This window comes from Nelumbo lutea, chromosome 5 (assembly GCF_056320005.1).
Source record: "Nelumbo lutea isolate HS-2025 chromosome 5, American lotus-T2T, whole genome shotgun sequence".
Classification (NCBI taxonomy): domain Eukaryota; kingdom Viridiplantae; phylum Streptophyta; class Magnoliopsida; order Proteales; family Nelumbonaceae; genus Nelumbo; species Nelumbo lutea.
In genome coordinates, this window is record NC_142688.1 from 769,601 (window position 1) to 786,034 (window position 16,434).

Consider the following 16,434-nt stretch of genomic DNA (forward strand, 5'->3'; position numbering starts at 1 on the left):
AAAATAAAAACAGATCTAATTTTAATGCTGGTCAGGAAAACGGCCATGAAAAAAAGGGTTAAATCCGAATTCCGAATGAATTGAATAACTAGACATGGAATGGAAGAAAAGGTTTAAATCAAACCGAAGAAGCAATTAACCTCATGTCCAGAAATAGTAGAACAGGTCAAATCATTATCCATCAGAAGCCAAAAAAAAACACAAGAAAGATATATAAAGGTAATAATAGGGTTTAATAATAATCCCAAGTTGAGCTCATCGACTGGAGAGACAAGGTGAGAAAAGGTTTGGAAACAGGGCCCGCAATCCTCTTCCGACCTTGTGTGCCAATGCCTTTGCCTTTGCCTTGTACAAGAATCCCTCAAGCGTTAATTTTAGTTTCTCTTTCCTTCTTCGATCAACTATTCTCTGAAAATGATCACTCTCTTCTGTTTCTTATTCACTGAAACCAAAAATAAATAAAAAGAATTTCCTCCTTTTTCGTTGTTAATTTCCCCAAGATTTTCTTATACAGCTAGCTCTCCATGATCAGCTTTTCTCCATGTCAGGTTCCAGCCATTTGCATCGGACCCATCTCCCCTTTTGACCCATTTCTTCTCCATACCTTCTCAAATATAGGGTTTTTATGGGGTTTATGAACCCTTGGATTTAACAGGTGCACAACAGCTTCACCCGATCCCTTCCAATTCCATTACGTTTACGCGGATACTACTTTCTGGCTTTTCACAATTACGCTCCCTTTTCCTTCTATTGTTACGAAATTTGGAATCAAGGCATTCTAGGGTTTCTTGCTCTTTGATAAGTCTCAGTGCTAACTGGGTGCACTGCCCATCGCTTGATCTCCTTCAATTAGATCAAGCCGAGAATCTACTTTCCGGGATTTTTGAATTAGGTTCTATTTTGTTTGAATTTCATGGCTTATGCGACGATTCCCGGTACCGGTTCGGGATCAGTATCAAGTTCGAATTCCGGGTTTCAGTTTTTGAATTCCCCTTTTGGAGATACCACCTATACCAAGGTCTTTGTTGGCGGATTGGCATGGGAGACGCAAAGCGAGACCATGCGTCGTTACTTCGAGCAGTTCGGAGAGATTCTCGAAGCAGTCGTGATCACTGACAAGAATACAGGCAGATCGAAAGGCTACGGTTTTGTGAGTATTTCTTGTTTTGCTTCGCTAATCTCCTGCAAATTGATATCACAAAAAGATAAAGATGCATAAACTTCCAAAGGGGCAGATATGATCAAATGTAAACATTATTTTCTTGGCCTTAGGTAACTAGAAGTTCGGTGGGAAAAGGATTTGTAAGTATAATTCTGATACTTAACCAAGAAGTTAAATAAATTTCGTATTTAAAAATAAGGGCGTGAACTTATTTCTGATTAAGGTCACCAGGCCTTACTCGAGTAATGACTTTTCCAAATGAAACCAAAAAGAAATATTTCTCCATTTCACTGTAATTTCTGACATTGGCGAAGAGCTGAATGATACTATATTTTGGTGCTATTCTTTTATATTGACCTAAGAGATGACTTTTGTTTTTCTTTGGGTTGTTTTGTATGGAGGATTTAGGTAACTTTCCGTGATCCAGAATCTGCAAGGAGGGCCTGTGCTGATCCAAGCCCAGTTATTGATGGTAGGAGGGCAAATTGTAATTTGGCTTCACTTGGGCGGCCTAGGCCATTTTTGCCTTACGGTATGAGTCTATGACTATCTTACTTTGTTCCTTTTGTTTATTTGAACATGCATTTGATATGTAGTGATTGCATTATTTCTCCTTTCCTCAGTTTTATTTTCACAAAATTCCTTGATCATCCACATAAAGTCATCTTCTAAGAAATGCCAACACTGCTTTATAAAATTAAAATTAAACCCATCTTGCCCCGGAACTTTATCTCCATTAATCCTCTTCAAGGTCTCCTTAAGTTCACCCACTTCAACCTCCCTCTCTAGCCACTCAACTGCTCTCTCACTCAGTTTTTTTTTTTTTCAACATCTCCTGAAGACATCCAATACCATTGCCTCCCTGAATAAAGCCTCTTGTAAAAGTCCACCACTATCCTTTGAAAGTTTTTTTTCCTTTATGCTAATCTTAGACCCTGCAGCAAAGCCATCAGTTCAGCTTTCAAAGAGTTTCTCATTCCAATAGGCCCTAAATACAATGCTAGTATCCTGCTTTGAGAGTCCCTAAATACACCTCCTATTCTTGCCATACCCGAATTTCCAAAAGAGTTTCCATCAAAAGTTCAGTTTTACTCTGTTGCCTTTTGGAGGTTTCACTACTAATAGATGGGAGAGAATTTCACTACTATCCTTGCATAAAAAAGCACATATGAGGAGAAAGGCAAAAGTTAGGCCTTCTTCTATGCAACGTATCACAAGTATTAATCTTTCCAAGGACAATTTCCTAGTAGAAAGCTTGAATCTTAGGTGGAATAGGCTTGCTTCAAATCTCTTTCACTGGGAAGTCAAATCCTGAAGAAATAGGCAGGGTAAAGTTTCTGAAAAAAGAGAAACAAGTGAAAAGACCTTCAGGAGAGGCTAACCAAGTCCTAGTGTCCTCCATGTTTTGATCCAAGATTACTTCCAAAAGACAATCAAGTGAATAATTTACCCCTTGGGGAGATGGTGTTCCCAATCTAAGAACAGTTTCACCTTTATGGTCCATTTGGTTTCCGAGAAAGGATGAGATGAGAAAGGATGGGATGAGAAAGATTGGGATGGGAAGGAATATATTTTTTTTCTCAGTTTTGCATCCCATATTTGTTTCCCGAGAAACGATATGCTCAAGATTCATTTTCCTGCATTTGTTTTCTGAGAAAATTTACCAATTTTGCATTGTGATGTTTCCAATTGCTTGGCATTGTTCACACCAACACATGCAATAACATGATATGTTTGCTGACATGGACATGTGTTTTGCCATGTGGCATACAAGTAATATGGTACGTATTCCATCCATTGCCACGTGACAATCAAATTTGACAAAACAGTTCTTGGGAAATGGGTTAAACAATCTTCTCTTCATTTCAGACAATATAATATAATCATGGCTACTAGGCTGGCCATGAGGCAACTAATTATCAAAATGAATCTCACAAACAACATCGTTTCAACCTAATATATTAGAACTGAACTCATCAAGATAAAGGAAGACGGCCCAAGACATCCTGTCATGTATCACAAAAAAAAAAACCCTAGGAAAATGGCCGAATATGCAATATTCACAAGAAATTGCAAGTTATCCTGTTATTTATCACGTAAATGGCCATAGATAGAATAATATTTATCAAAAACAACCATCACAAAACATCTATAGAACCATCATCAGAAACAATCATCCCAGAAATTGGGCCATGTCTACCCTGTTATTTATCAACAACAATCATCCCAAAATGGTCTGTAGATGCCCTTCTATTAATCACAGAAATCATCACAAAAGTTATCCTTAAACACACCAATATTCAGAGTAAACGATCATAACCAATAATCTGTCGAAGACAAGCTGTTATTCATAAAAAAAAAAAGAAAAAAAAAACACAAAGCAATGGCCATGTATACCCTGTTATCCATCACATACAAACTTCATAAAAAAGGCTGAAGATAATATCTATTTATTGTAAACAATGTTCAAAAAATAGACCGCATATACCACGTCATTTGTCACAAAAAATTGGTCCTATTTATCATGAAAACCATTCCTATTACCCATCGCAAAAAATGGCCAAATGAAACAAAATATTTAACAAAATAATAACATACAATAAATCCCAAAAAAATGATATAGATAAATCGATCTTACAATTGAATCGCATGCCTTTGGAAAAATTGAACAAAATCAAACAAATATCTTAACCTTACGGTAGATCTATAGATTAAACCCACTTTCATCGTTTTCTATAAGTAGGATCTCTTACTTTGGTGCAATTTATCAACAATATTTGAACCATACAAGTAAAAAATCGCAGAAATTTGTTAGTTCTAAAAACTTACAGAAAAAGAGACCCTCACTTTGTCTTTCCCCAAATTGGTGTTCCTTGTGTAAGGCCGAGAATGAGGACTATGTCCATTTGCTAATCTCTTGTTCCTTTGCTACAACTATATGGAGGTAGAGCCTTTGTCTATTTGGAGGTAGGTGGTCTCTGCCTTTTGATTTAAGCTTGTTATTCAACCCATCTATCTTTGTTTGGCACACTAGAAGAGGTAAGGTCATGTGGAGATGTGTCGGGGCAGCCACTCTGTGGACTCTTTGGGAGGAAAGGAATGCAAGAATTTTTTTAGAGGAGGAAAGAGGATTAGATGAAATGAAGGATTGCATCCTGACAAGTGCAATCCTTTGGCTGAAAACTGTGAATATCTTTGATGATTTGTGGAGAAATTGGCTAGTAATAGCCAACACTTCAACAAAGAATGATAGAATTCTGTCAGAATGGGTTCCGCCTTTGGAAGGTGTCATTAAGCTGAACTTTGATGGAAGCAGCCAAGGCAATCCCAGGCCTTCAGGTATAGGGGGTATCCTGAGAAATAAGGATAGCAACATAATTTCCCTATTCTCAGGACCGGTGGGAGTGGGGGATTCCACAAGGGCAGAAATACTTGCTGCAGTACAAGGAATTCAGATCGCCAACCAGCTTGGGGTGGAGCATCTCCTAGTTGAAGGGGACTCTCTCAGGTGGTAATCAAGTGGCTCCTAAACTTGGATACCACCATTTAGGGCTACAAAGATCTCATAAAAAAAGTAAAGTGGTTAACCAACAATATGAGAGTTGAGGTAAAATGGGTTAGTAGATCTGCTAATTCTTTGGCTGATGCTCTAGCCAAACAAGGGGTTTCTAGGGAAGATCTTTTTTGTGCTTCTATGTAAGTTGTTATTAATTCGGAAATTTGTACTTAACCTGCCTGGAGAGGTTGCAACTCGTACCTTTCCAGGAGGACTTTGTACTATTTTGATTGCTGATTTATAAAATCATTTCAATTATAAAAAAAAAATTGTTAGTTCTACAAGATACAAGTGTAGATCTATAAAAAAAATCAAGCTAAACTGCCAGAAAGAATGACTTCTAGCTGGCGAACGACCATTTCTTCCCACCGGCACAAGGAGACCGACGACTTCAGAAAATGGTATGAAAATAATCGTCGGTCGTCAGTGGTCATGTTTATGGTTGTACCTTAGCCGGAGATCGACAGGAACAATGCTTGCAACTCGACTGTTGTAGAAATAGGTAGGCGGTGAGGGTCGGCTACACAAGGTTGAGAGGAAGAATCCGATATTTTTTCTCATAGTTTTCTTTTCTCATCGGGGTTGCACCATTTCAGTGCAACCCCACTTTATTGCTTTTGGGAACCTGCATCCCATGGTTTTCCTTCCCATCCATTCGAACAAATGCTAGAAAAAGGGGATATAATGGGAATATTCCCATCCCCATAGCAAGAAACAAACACACCATTAATATTTGAAAGGGCATAAAGCTCGGGGAACTATGTTTTGAGTGGTGTTTCCTCTAGCCAAAGGTCCTCCCAAAACCGAATTTTGTCACCCCATCCCCCACATCAAAGCGGATGGAATTGAGAAAAGTTGGGTATACCTCATTAGTTGCTTTCCAAGGAGAAGTTGAGGTTGAATGGGAGGATAGCTTTGCATCCCAACCATTTTCTTTCCAGCCCATGAATGCTTTCAATTACCTTGTGCCATAGCTTGCCTCTTTCAAAGGGAAATTTCCACAACCATTTGCCTAGTGCTAGTAGTGCAATATTTCAAAGTACAATGTTCCCTGTCCTCAGACCCCCTTTTTTCTTAGGTTTGGTAATCTGTTTCCATTTGACTACATGATCCTTCTTTTCCTCTCCCAGTTCCCATGGGAAATCCCTCGTATATTTCTCTAATTGCCAATGTTGGGATACGAAAGGTGGAAAGGAAGTAAATAGGAAGATTTTCCAATGTTGCTCTAGTCAAAGTTATTTTGCCTCCCTGAAAGGATGTAATTCCTTTTCGATAAGGCTAACTTTTTTGCAAATCTTCTTGACCACTGGCTTCCAAAAAGCATTTAGTCAAATGACAACTGAACTATTGAACCATAAATTAAATTAATAAATAATCAAATGACAACTGATCTATTGAACCATGTCAATAGATCACTATCACCAAAACAAGTTAAACTCCCTCATGTCAATATAAGGGGACATAATTAGTTACTTGTCCCCACTAAAATATTCATATGTATATGGCCTGCCTGGTTGGTTTCATTATATTGCACTACGCAAGATAAACATATTTTTTGTGTTTTTGTTTTAAGAAAGTTTTCTGAATTAGTTTTGGGGCCCAGTTTTCTTGAGATCCCAACAAACACAACAATTGAAATTGGTGAATGCTCCATAGATTTCTTGTTAGATATCCTAGCTTTTGACCCTGGACCCTATAATCCAAGTATGTAATCTTGATTCCTTTGTAGAATAGTGATAGTTGTTCTCTACGTTTTCTAAATTGATGATGCGTTGCATGAACCCTATAATCCATGTGTTGCATGGACTAATGGATGATGAGTCCAACATGCACAGATTCATGAGGACACTTCTATATAACATTTATTTTTTATCTCCAAGTTTATTTGACATAAATGAACAGCTAATGTACAAGATGGATTCCATTTTTCTTTTCAAATGTCACTTATTAAGGGAGGCAACATTTTTGCAGATATATAATATTAGAATTAAAAAAATATGAACTATTTTAATACTATATACTTTTCTATAGGCATGTCTGTGAGTGCATGTTTGCTCACCTTGCTGAGTCAGACTCCTAGACACAAGTTGGATTCTGACTCCTTTATGTTGTGTCCGTGCAATACTGATACAAGGCCCATTTAGGAAATCTGAAGCCAAAGACCAGACTGATTTGATGAGTCCTGTACTGCCTATCTACTTTTTTTCCTTGATTATTCACCGTTTATTGTTTCCATCCAAAATAATGTAGTAATCTAATTCAGTAGGGTTGGGTGAATAACGAGATCCGTAGCTAGAGTATTTATCAGAGAGAGAGAGATTCCCTGATTGAGAGAATGCCAATGGACTCTTGTTCTCTCCTTCGTTCTCAAGATGGCCTAAGAAAAGAGGGAAGGTCATGTGGAGAAGCATTAGGGCGGCAGTGTGTTCGTTCATATGGGAAGAGAGAAACTCATGAATTTTTTCAGACAAGGAAAGAACCATGGAAAACTTAATTGAACTGATACACTAAAGGGTAGCTCACTGGCTGAAATCTATGGAGCTATTCTCAGATTTTTCCATGGATGACATTGAGAAAGTGGAAAGAAAAAGCTACCTCTGCCCCAATGTAAGAGGACCTCTAGACCTTCTTGGTCCCCCCCTCCTGGATTCATAAAACTGAATTTTGATGGTAGTAGCTTAAGGAATCCTGGGCCTTCTGGGATTGAGGGAGTGTTCAGGAATGAGGCTGGGATTATTAACACTATTTTCTCAGGCCCAATTGGAGAGGGTGACTCTCTTAGGGCTGAGATTCTAGCAGTGCTGAAAGGAATCCAAAGAGCAAGGTAATTAAACATACGATGCCTGGTCAGTGAAGAGGACTTGGAGGTGGTGATTAGGTGGCTGAAGGAAGACAATAATGGCTTATGGAGCTACAGAAATGAAAAGAAAAAATTTAAATGGCTGAGTAGGGATGTTGAGGTGAAGTACAGTTGGGTGAAGAGAAGCGCCAACTCAATGGCTGATGGGTTAGCCAAGCAAGGGGCGCTTAAGGAATCTATGTTTTGGGCTAATTTTTAGCTTTCTTCTGAGTTCCTTGGTGTGTGGGAGTTAAGATAGTTTACCTCCCCTTTCTTGTACTTAAAGTTTCACAAATATTATTATTTAATAAAGCATCTTGTTACTGATAAAAAAAAAAAAAGAATGCCAATAGACTGTCATCCTATTGGTACTTTGACTCTTCCTTCTTTCTATGTCTGTTACAAGTCAGCTTAATTTGTGCCAGGATTGTTGATTTTGCGGTTCAAGCCATGAGAAAATTAGACCATCATGACATGTATTCTATTTCCATTTTCTTTATCTTCTTATATGTCCTTTTTGTATGGATTGGATTCTAGTAACAAAAGAATGATTTGCAGATTTCACTCTGTGATACTTATGCAGTGTGCTATTTTCTTTCTTTTCATTTAGGGCGTCTGAGATCAGTAACCCCTTACTTTGGAAGTGTACAGACCTCCCGAGGGGCTTATGTTGGAAGCCCCAGTTACCACCAGCCAGTTTCTTACAGCTACCAACAAGGATTTGCTTATTCTCCATATGGGTGAGTTGTCCTTCCTCAAGTAGATGGTCTCGTTTAATGATCTAAAATTCACCAACTGACTTGGAGCCTACCTGAGCCACCTTTGTTTGGCTGGGTCACAAGTAATGGGTATGAAGTCCTATTTCTGAATTTGTAAGGAGCTGTCCAATTCAGTGGTTCTCATTGTCTTTTTCTAGCATGTCATCTCACTTGGACAGACCAGCCAGTTTTGTGTAAAATTTAACCTGGCCTGTTTTTCGTTAATTATTATATGGGGCCATGGGGGAGCAATCCATGAATGATGTACTTGAAATCTTGAAGGACCTGTTCGTTTCTTTCTGAGTATGACATGCACACACATATAATATGACATTGTATGAGATTCTCATTCTCTAGGTGCAGTCTTTGGTATGTTATATTACTACTTTTACACATTTGTTGACTATTATACAAATGGAGTTATAGCCCTATAATCATTACTTGTGAGACATGCTTATTCATCTAAGCTTTCACCCACCAAACCGGCTCTTGGATTTGATTACCATTACAAAGTTATTGATAATTGATGATTATCCAATTTAGCTCTTGGATTGGCCGTGCCCAATTATTAAGAGAAAAGGCCCATCTAGCAGGTATCTGGTGGTTAGGATCACCTGGCAAAACATAGTTATCAGCTACATAGTACAGGAGATGGTATATTGATTAAATGAGAGCGACTTGAAAGCTAATACACATACTTTTTTCTTATAATATTTGTTTAAGTTTCACAGATATGCCTCATCCAAATAGGTAAATAATTATGCTCAAAAAACCATTAAAAGATCTCATCACCTAATATTCTTGCGGATGCGGTGTTTTTCTTTTTGTGTAGGTATACGACATATGGACCCGAATACATCTACCCACAGGTTGAGAACTATGGAATTACTACCATCATTTAGAATCACTATTAGAACGGAAAGAAACAGGACTGACTTTAAACTTTTGCATGTATTCTTATTTTTCTTTGTTTATAGGGGGGATACAATCCCTATGTTGGTCAGCAGTACCTTCAGATATATGGTGTACCAGACACAGTTAACAGCGCTATCTATCCAGTTGGGCAATTGGGTCAGCCTCTTCCTGGCGGTCATGGATACACCACTGTTCAAGGGTATACGATGCCAGGTCATCACATTGTGCAATTTAGTGGACCGAATGTCAATGGAGTAACCACAACACCTATCTCTACAATTCAAGCACCATATCCTACAGGTAGAACTTTTTTCTTCGTTTCCATTAACCAAGCAACAACAGTGCATGGGTACATCCAAGCCCAGTATATCTTATATAGGGACAACCCTGTATAATTATGATCTTTTATGAATCAGAGGTAATAATATACTCAGTTTGGGTTTTCTCCCTTCAAGAGTTCGAGCAGTTCAGTTTTTCAGATTTTACAGAGAATTTCTGGAATGTTCTTGAGATTCAAGCCTGCAATATGCATCAGTTTAATCTTGTATGAAGTGGTTCTGTTTGTTTGATTGTAGATGGGTACTATGGAAGTCTGATTGTAATGGGGTGTCATCTTGACAAGTGACGACCAGCAACCTGTATCTGTTTTTTATTTTAATAAAATTTTCTATCTCACCTTTCTAAAAAAATATATATACTTAGCTCATGCTTTTTGATGAACCCTTGGTCTGTGGGCCAACCTTGTATTCAAAAGTTGGCAATTGGACCACATGGATAGGGGTTTATCCAGCAGGAGCACTTGCAGATGATTAGCAGTTGAAGAGGACTCCTTTCTTTTTGGATAATGTATTATGGGCATTAGAGAATATAAGTTTGGATAATATTGATAATTCATGCAAATGAAATGGTGTATTAGAGAATATAAGTTTGGACAATATTGATAAAAAAAAATAGTTTGGAAAATGTATTATGGGCAAAATCTGTATAAATAGTGATGAAAACAGAAGGCCAAAAAAAGCATCCTTTTTCTAATCTGGTACATCTGAAGTTGCTGATCAAGCATGCTTCTTGTGCTGTTAGGTGTTGCAGCGCAAGTTCCAGCACAGCCACAGTTCATAGTTCCTGCTCATTCTCCTCAGTTCATGCAGGGGAGTGGTTCAGACCAAGCAGCAGGTTGAGGGGTTGATCGAGATGAGTACATCTGAGGTATAATATTTTGTCCATCTATCCTTTCTAAGTTGTGTCAATGGTATTAATTTTCATTGGAGAGGGTCACCCATGCTATTTTCAGGTATCCTTAGATTGCAGCAGGACTAAGAGCAGCAGTACTGCTACTTGAGTGGCGGGCTTCAAATCTAGCCTTGCAAGTTATCATCTTTGCATTCTAAAGGTAAAATATGATCCCTTAAAAGTGGATTTACAGCTAAAGCTTGATTGATTTGGTTATGTGTGTGTGTGTATAACTGGGTCATTTAATGTGCTTCTCTAAACAACATAGACATCTTTTTTTTTTTTTTTTTGATCAGCAACAGAAAGGATTTTATTAAATTAGGAAAGAAACATTACAATTCTTGGGTAGCCTTGGCTACCCCCAAACAACTTAACCAAAAACAAAACAGAACTTTTACTTGTTGACAACTACAATTGAGCCCAAAAACACTGCTCTCATTTAGCCCCTTGCTTTGCTAAACGATCAGCTTATGCTGTTAGCCCTTGGAGCCCATTGAGAACCTTCTGAGTTTTTTTTTTTTTTAATTTCATTTCTGAAAAACCATGGGGCCTTTTCCTCTTGTTTCTGCCATCTGATGTTTACTTTTGATTCTCCTTCAATGATCAGCTTCCTTACCCCTATCTCCATAGCTTTTTGCACCCCCAAAAACTACTGCATTCATTTCATCTGTTGTGGAGTCCCCTACCCCAAGAAGTCCTGAATACAGACCCAAATTTACTCCTTTCTCATTCCTTTAGCACTCCTATTTCAGATGGACCCAGATTACCATAACTACTGCCATCAAAGTTCAGCTTAAGAAACCCAGACATAGGTGGATCCCAAAGCCTGAAAAGTCTCTAGAGAGGATGAAGCTGCAACTATCCCTCACTTTCTTATTACATCATCAAAGGTAAAGTCCAAGAATAAATTTAATGGAATATGATTCTTCACATTGGGTGAAGCCATAGAATCCCCTTAGAGGGGCATGAGGTGCTGCTTCTCCATACAGAAAACACATAAACTACATCAAAGAGTACATGGCTGTTAAAAACACAAATTACAGCAAGACATCAGCAAATGCATTAGCTGATCTCCCAACCCACTGTACTGTTACAGACATATTCCTTGTCAGCCATTTGAATTTTCTTAGCTCTTTTTTGTAGTCCCACGTGTCCTCCGGATTATTTAACCAGTTCACCACTGTCTTGGAGTCCCCTTCAACCAGAAGCTGCTCCACACCCATTTCTTTTGCAAGAATTATTCCTTGTATTGCAGCTAACAGCTCTGCCTAAATAGAGTTCCCAACACCTAAAGGACCAGAGTATAGTAAGACAGCCTCTCCAGCCTCATTCCTCAGTACACCCCCAACCTAGAGGGACCTGAGTTGCCCTGGCTATTCCCATCAAGATTCATAGGTTTCTTTCCTCCCAAATTGTCAATAATACAACTGCCCTTGTGCATCTCCATAATAATCTCCCCCTATTCTTTGGCCACCTGAAAGTATAAGAATCAAAAACCCTGTCCAAACAGGTTAGGAGTATTCCACCTGCAACCAAAATGAGAGAAAAAGCAATCTCAAATGCAACAAGCAAGGGGATAGGAAATTAGAATAAGATAAGCAGTTCTACCATTAGATTTACACAAAGTACACCAATTTTGAGAAAGGCACCAACCGGGTCTCTTCTTTTGCAATAAGTCACAAGTACTGATAGAACCATGGAAAACCTCCCAACAAAAAGCACCCACCTTGGGGGGGATAGGTCGACACCAAATTTCTTTGATTAGGAAAGGTATAAGAGCTTTGGTAAGAACCAACAAAACTTTAAAGAAAGAAGCACAACTGAGCTTCGGAGGGATGACTAGTCCAAAGATAGCCATCTCCTTTTTACTAATATTAAGGAAAATCCCATCAAGGACTTGTAAAATGTTCTTCCTAAAATCTACTTTTATTACCCGAGTTGAGAACAAACCTCGTGTGATTGACATGACAATTGAGAAATGAACTCAGAAGATTTAAATGGTTTTCAAAGGACATGTTAACAGACTTTCCCCACCCACAGAACTTCCTAGAATATAATTTAATTACCTGAGTTGAGAACAAACCTTGTGTTATTAACATGGCAGTTGAGAAATGAACTCAGAAGATTTAAATGGTTTTCAAAGGACATGTCAATTTGAGGAGATGGGTGAGGAGAACTGCCAACAGCTTGACATATAGATTAGCTAAGCAAGGGATGCAAAGAACATATCTATTTTGGGCTCATCTGTAATTTTGGTTTGGGTCAGCTTTCAAAACTAGGTTTTTTCACAACTTTTTGTTCTAACCAATTTTTTCTTTTAATCAATGAAACCTTTTCTGTGTTGCTGATCAAAAGAAAAAAAAAAAAATCTGGTGTGATTAAGGAAGAGTGGAAGAATCTTACAAATAGCTTTTAAACCTTGTTAAAAACTCCAACGTCCCAACCATTCTCAGAGAGCCCATGAATGCTAGCCACCACCTTATGCCACAATTTGTCTATTTCTCGCAGGAATCTCCAAAGCCATTTACCTACCAGCGTCAGATTCTTTTCTTTCATTCTTCCTAGTACCAAACCACCAAATTCCTTTCTTCTCCTCACCACTTCCCACCTGACTAGATGGTTCTCTTCCTCCCTTGGTTCCCACAAATAATCCTTCATAATTTTCTCAATCCTTTTTACAACGGCTTGGGGCATACAAAACATTGAGAGGAAATAAACCAGAAGGTTTGCTAAAGTGGATTTAATAAGTGTTATTCTACCCCCCCCCCCCCCCCCAGTGATATATAATTCCTCTTCCATACTACTAATTTCTTTTCAAACCTCTCCGCAACCAAATTCCAGAAAGTCAAATTTCTAGGTTTGCACCAAGAGGAAGTCCTAAATATTTTAAAGGCCAATCACTTAACGTGCACCCTAATTCCCTTGCCCACCAACCTTAAATCTTCCTGCCCCTTATTAACCTCAATAACCACACTCTTAAATTCACCTTAAGGTTTGTGAGCTTCTCAAATAGATTCACCATTAGCCTCAAATTCCTACCCTTTGATCACCTTCATCCTTTTTTTTTGAGAAAAGTTGACTGATTTCATTTAACAAAAAGAGGGGTACACAAGAGGGTGTAAAAAGACCCGTGCTTGTCATCCCAAGGATTTTAGACCTTAATTTTTGTTGTCAAATTTTGGAGCTTCCTATAGAACCTAACCCCTTCCCAATTAGCCTCTGGAACATCTTCCCCCCACCAATCTCTAATTTTCTGCACAAACTCCAGGGAAGTAAGCCATACATTTTCAAACCTAAAAGGGGTCAGCCCTCCTCCATCTCTCTCTCTCTCTCTTTCTGACAGATTAGCTAATGATCCAAGATTAGCCTGGAGAGGGTTCTACTAATCAATTTGTCCTAGCTCCTCCCAATCTGAAGATACATGAAATCTATCCAATTTTGAACAGATAGGAATTCGCTGGCAATTAGTCCAAGTAAATTTATCTGGCCAGTCACAATTTCTGTAAGCTCCAAATTCTCTGTCAGACGATTGAATCTCCTCATACTGGTGGTTACTTGTTGTCTAGGATTATTAGACTCATTCGTGTATCTAATAACATTGAAATCACCTCCTAGGCACCACAGACCCTGCCACAAACCTCTAATATCTGCCAACTTCTTCCACGTCAAATTCCTCTTCCTATATGAATTTGGCCAGCCCATTTAACTCCTCCAAACATTCCACTGAATCCTCCTTCCAAAGGGTGACAATACCCTCAGAAGCACCCTAAGACGGAACCTGACCCCAATCTCCCTCCCCAAATGCTCCTTATCTAACTTTTATCAATTTCCTGTATGTTTCGACTCCTGGGTCAGCAACAAATCTGGCTTATTTATCAAAAAAAAAAAAATCTGGCTTTTCCCTCCTAACCAATTCCCTAATAGTCCTACACTTACTTGAACCACCCAAACCTCTCACATTTCAGCTAATTATTTTCATTTCACCTCCAAAAACTAAAATCCCTTTGTCCTTTAGACCCTTTCTACCTATTTCCTTTCCTTCTCTCACCAACTCCCTTGCTCTTGTCCCAACTGTCCTCAAAAGAACAGATCTAAACTCAAGTACATGGGGCTTATATGCACAGAATTACTAACACAATGATGGCCGACTTAAAGCAGACCCCCAAAACCAGACATCAATAATAATAAAAAAGAAGTTCAAAAAACAGAAAATAAACTGGGTACCAGCACAACTGCCTGGTCTGGTGGAGGGATCCTGTGGCCAACCCTTTTGATAAAAAAAAAAATCCTGTGGCCAACCCTGACCATCAATCAGACAGAGGAACTACTTTATTGGCCACATGTTCAACCTCACTGTCCATGTCACTCCTATACTTGACCTTGTATTGGGCCCAATTGAACCAAGTTGTTGTATGGAAGGTCCCTAGGTGGTTTAATGAGTCTCACTGAATGAACCAGTGTATGCAAACAGACAGAATTTCCATATTTTGGTGCCTTTTTTGCTAACCAATGAATAAACCATCATTAAAATCTTCAAGCCTGCACAGTTCTTTTGTGCTGTCAACGGGTCAGGTCTGGTCAAGTGATGGGTGACCCTGACGCAACTGAATAAGCAAATGTGCAGAACCAGTTCCAAACTAGATCCTTATGGTCTGTAATTGGGACCATCAGGTCTCACCTAATAAGACTCACATCTATACTTTTAACCCATAAATTGACACATTTGGGCATCGTAATATGATAATATTACAAGTATATCATGAAAATAGGTATTAGACTGGGGGTATCTTTGTAATATGGCAATATATATATAAATATGTACGTCTATAATTATATATAGCCAGTTTAGGTCTTAATCGGTTCAAAGCAACCAAAACCAAACCCAACCGAATTATAATCGGGACGCAAAATACAGATCAAGACCCCATAATTTGGTTGTTAATTCGGGTTTCTTTGGGTCTACCCGATCCATTGACAGCTTGACATTTCTTATAGACTGTGACATTGAACCAAGCTACTATCAGGTTTTCTTTAGGGAAAAAGCTGTCATCACTTTTATGTGGTTTAATTCTTGGTCTGTTTTTATCCATTTAATGCCTGACTAGACAGTAACTTTGTGTTATGGCAGGTCATCCATAGTCAAGGTCACCAGAGATCCCACAGTTCGATGTTGAGTCGCTCCTACTGCTAGAACAACGAACAGTGGGGAGTGTGGATTGTTCTTCCGTTACATTAGTTTCTAAACCCTCAATATCCTGCCGGAGTTTGAGGTCAAGGGCAGAGTTTTAATGGATGCTGGAATTGGTTTCTGGCAGCCATGTAGGAACCAACGGTGTATTGACATGTAGAATCAAAATATGATTCTTTCATCGTCTAAACCCAGTCAGGATATATCGAGTCCTAAATGGTTGTGTATGGTGGTTGTGCATCGTGTTCAATATCAAGAGTGCATAAAACTTTTTGTGTTGGAGGAATATGTTCTGTAATTGGTTTTCCATTGTCGGCAATTATGTTATTTCGAGTCCAGGAAGGACTTTGAAAACTCCAAGAATTAACAAAGGAAAATAGTCTTTTGAGTGTATATTTTCTCGCTAGTGATGATTTTCTTTCCTCTCCCATTTGCTTAGTGAATCAAATTACCTTAAAGCAAAAATCATGCAAACAAGCTGAGAATAACATTCAGCCGTACATTGGAACATCTGCCCATTGAATCTAACATATAAGTACGGGAGATATTTCTGGTGCCTGCTGGTTTATGAGCTCCTAGGGTGCTTGTATGATGCTTTTGCTTTCAGGAGATCTGAGCTCAGAAAGAAAAGGACAATGCTACAACTTTCTAAGCGTTTGTTTCCACTTAAAGGGACTGGAAACACGTCTTATTTAGATAGGATTGGAATGGTAGGCCCTTGGGAACCTGGGAGAAGTGATTTGCATGTGATCAGATGGATCTTGAAGAAAATTGGGATTTCCTGAA

The 16,434-nt window shown here is 38.7% G+C and overlaps 1 protein-coding gene across 1 annotated transcript; it reads left to right on the top strand.

Moving 5' to 3' along the window:
* The first annotated feature begins 239 nt into the window (after window positions 1-239).
* LOC148849700 (uncharacterized) lies at window positions 240-16,041 on the top strand. The gene is made up of 8 exons (XM_088947579.1): window positions 240-1,150; window positions 1,571-1,694; window positions 8,168-8,297; window positions 9,148-9,184; window positions 9,293-9,530; window positions 10,311-10,436; window positions 10,522-10,620; window positions 15,589-16,041. The coding sequence occupies exons 1-6, from the start codon at window positions 914-916 to the stop codon at window positions 10,406-10,408; spliced, it is 864 nt and encodes a 287-aa protein (XP_088803705.1). The 5' UTR covers window positions 240-913; the 3' UTR covers window positions 10,409-10,436; window positions 10,522-10,620; window positions 15,589-16,041.
* The last annotated feature ends 393 nt before the right edge of the window (window positions 16,042-16,434 follow it).

Bases quoted from the DNA above. Each gene is read 5' to 3' on its own strand.
- LOC148849700 (XM_088947579.1), top strand. From the start codon at position 914: ATGGCTTATGCGACGATTCCCGGTACCGGTTCGGGATCAGTATCAAGT. The intron at 1,151-1,570 runs GTGAGTATTTCT...TGGAGGATTTAG, and splicing joins GATCGAAAGGCTACGGTTTT to GTAACTTTCCGTGATCCAGA. The intron at 1,695-8,167 runs GTATGAGTCTAT...CTTTTCATTTAG, and splicing joins TAGGCCATTTTTGCCTTACG to GGCGTCTGAGATCAGTAACC.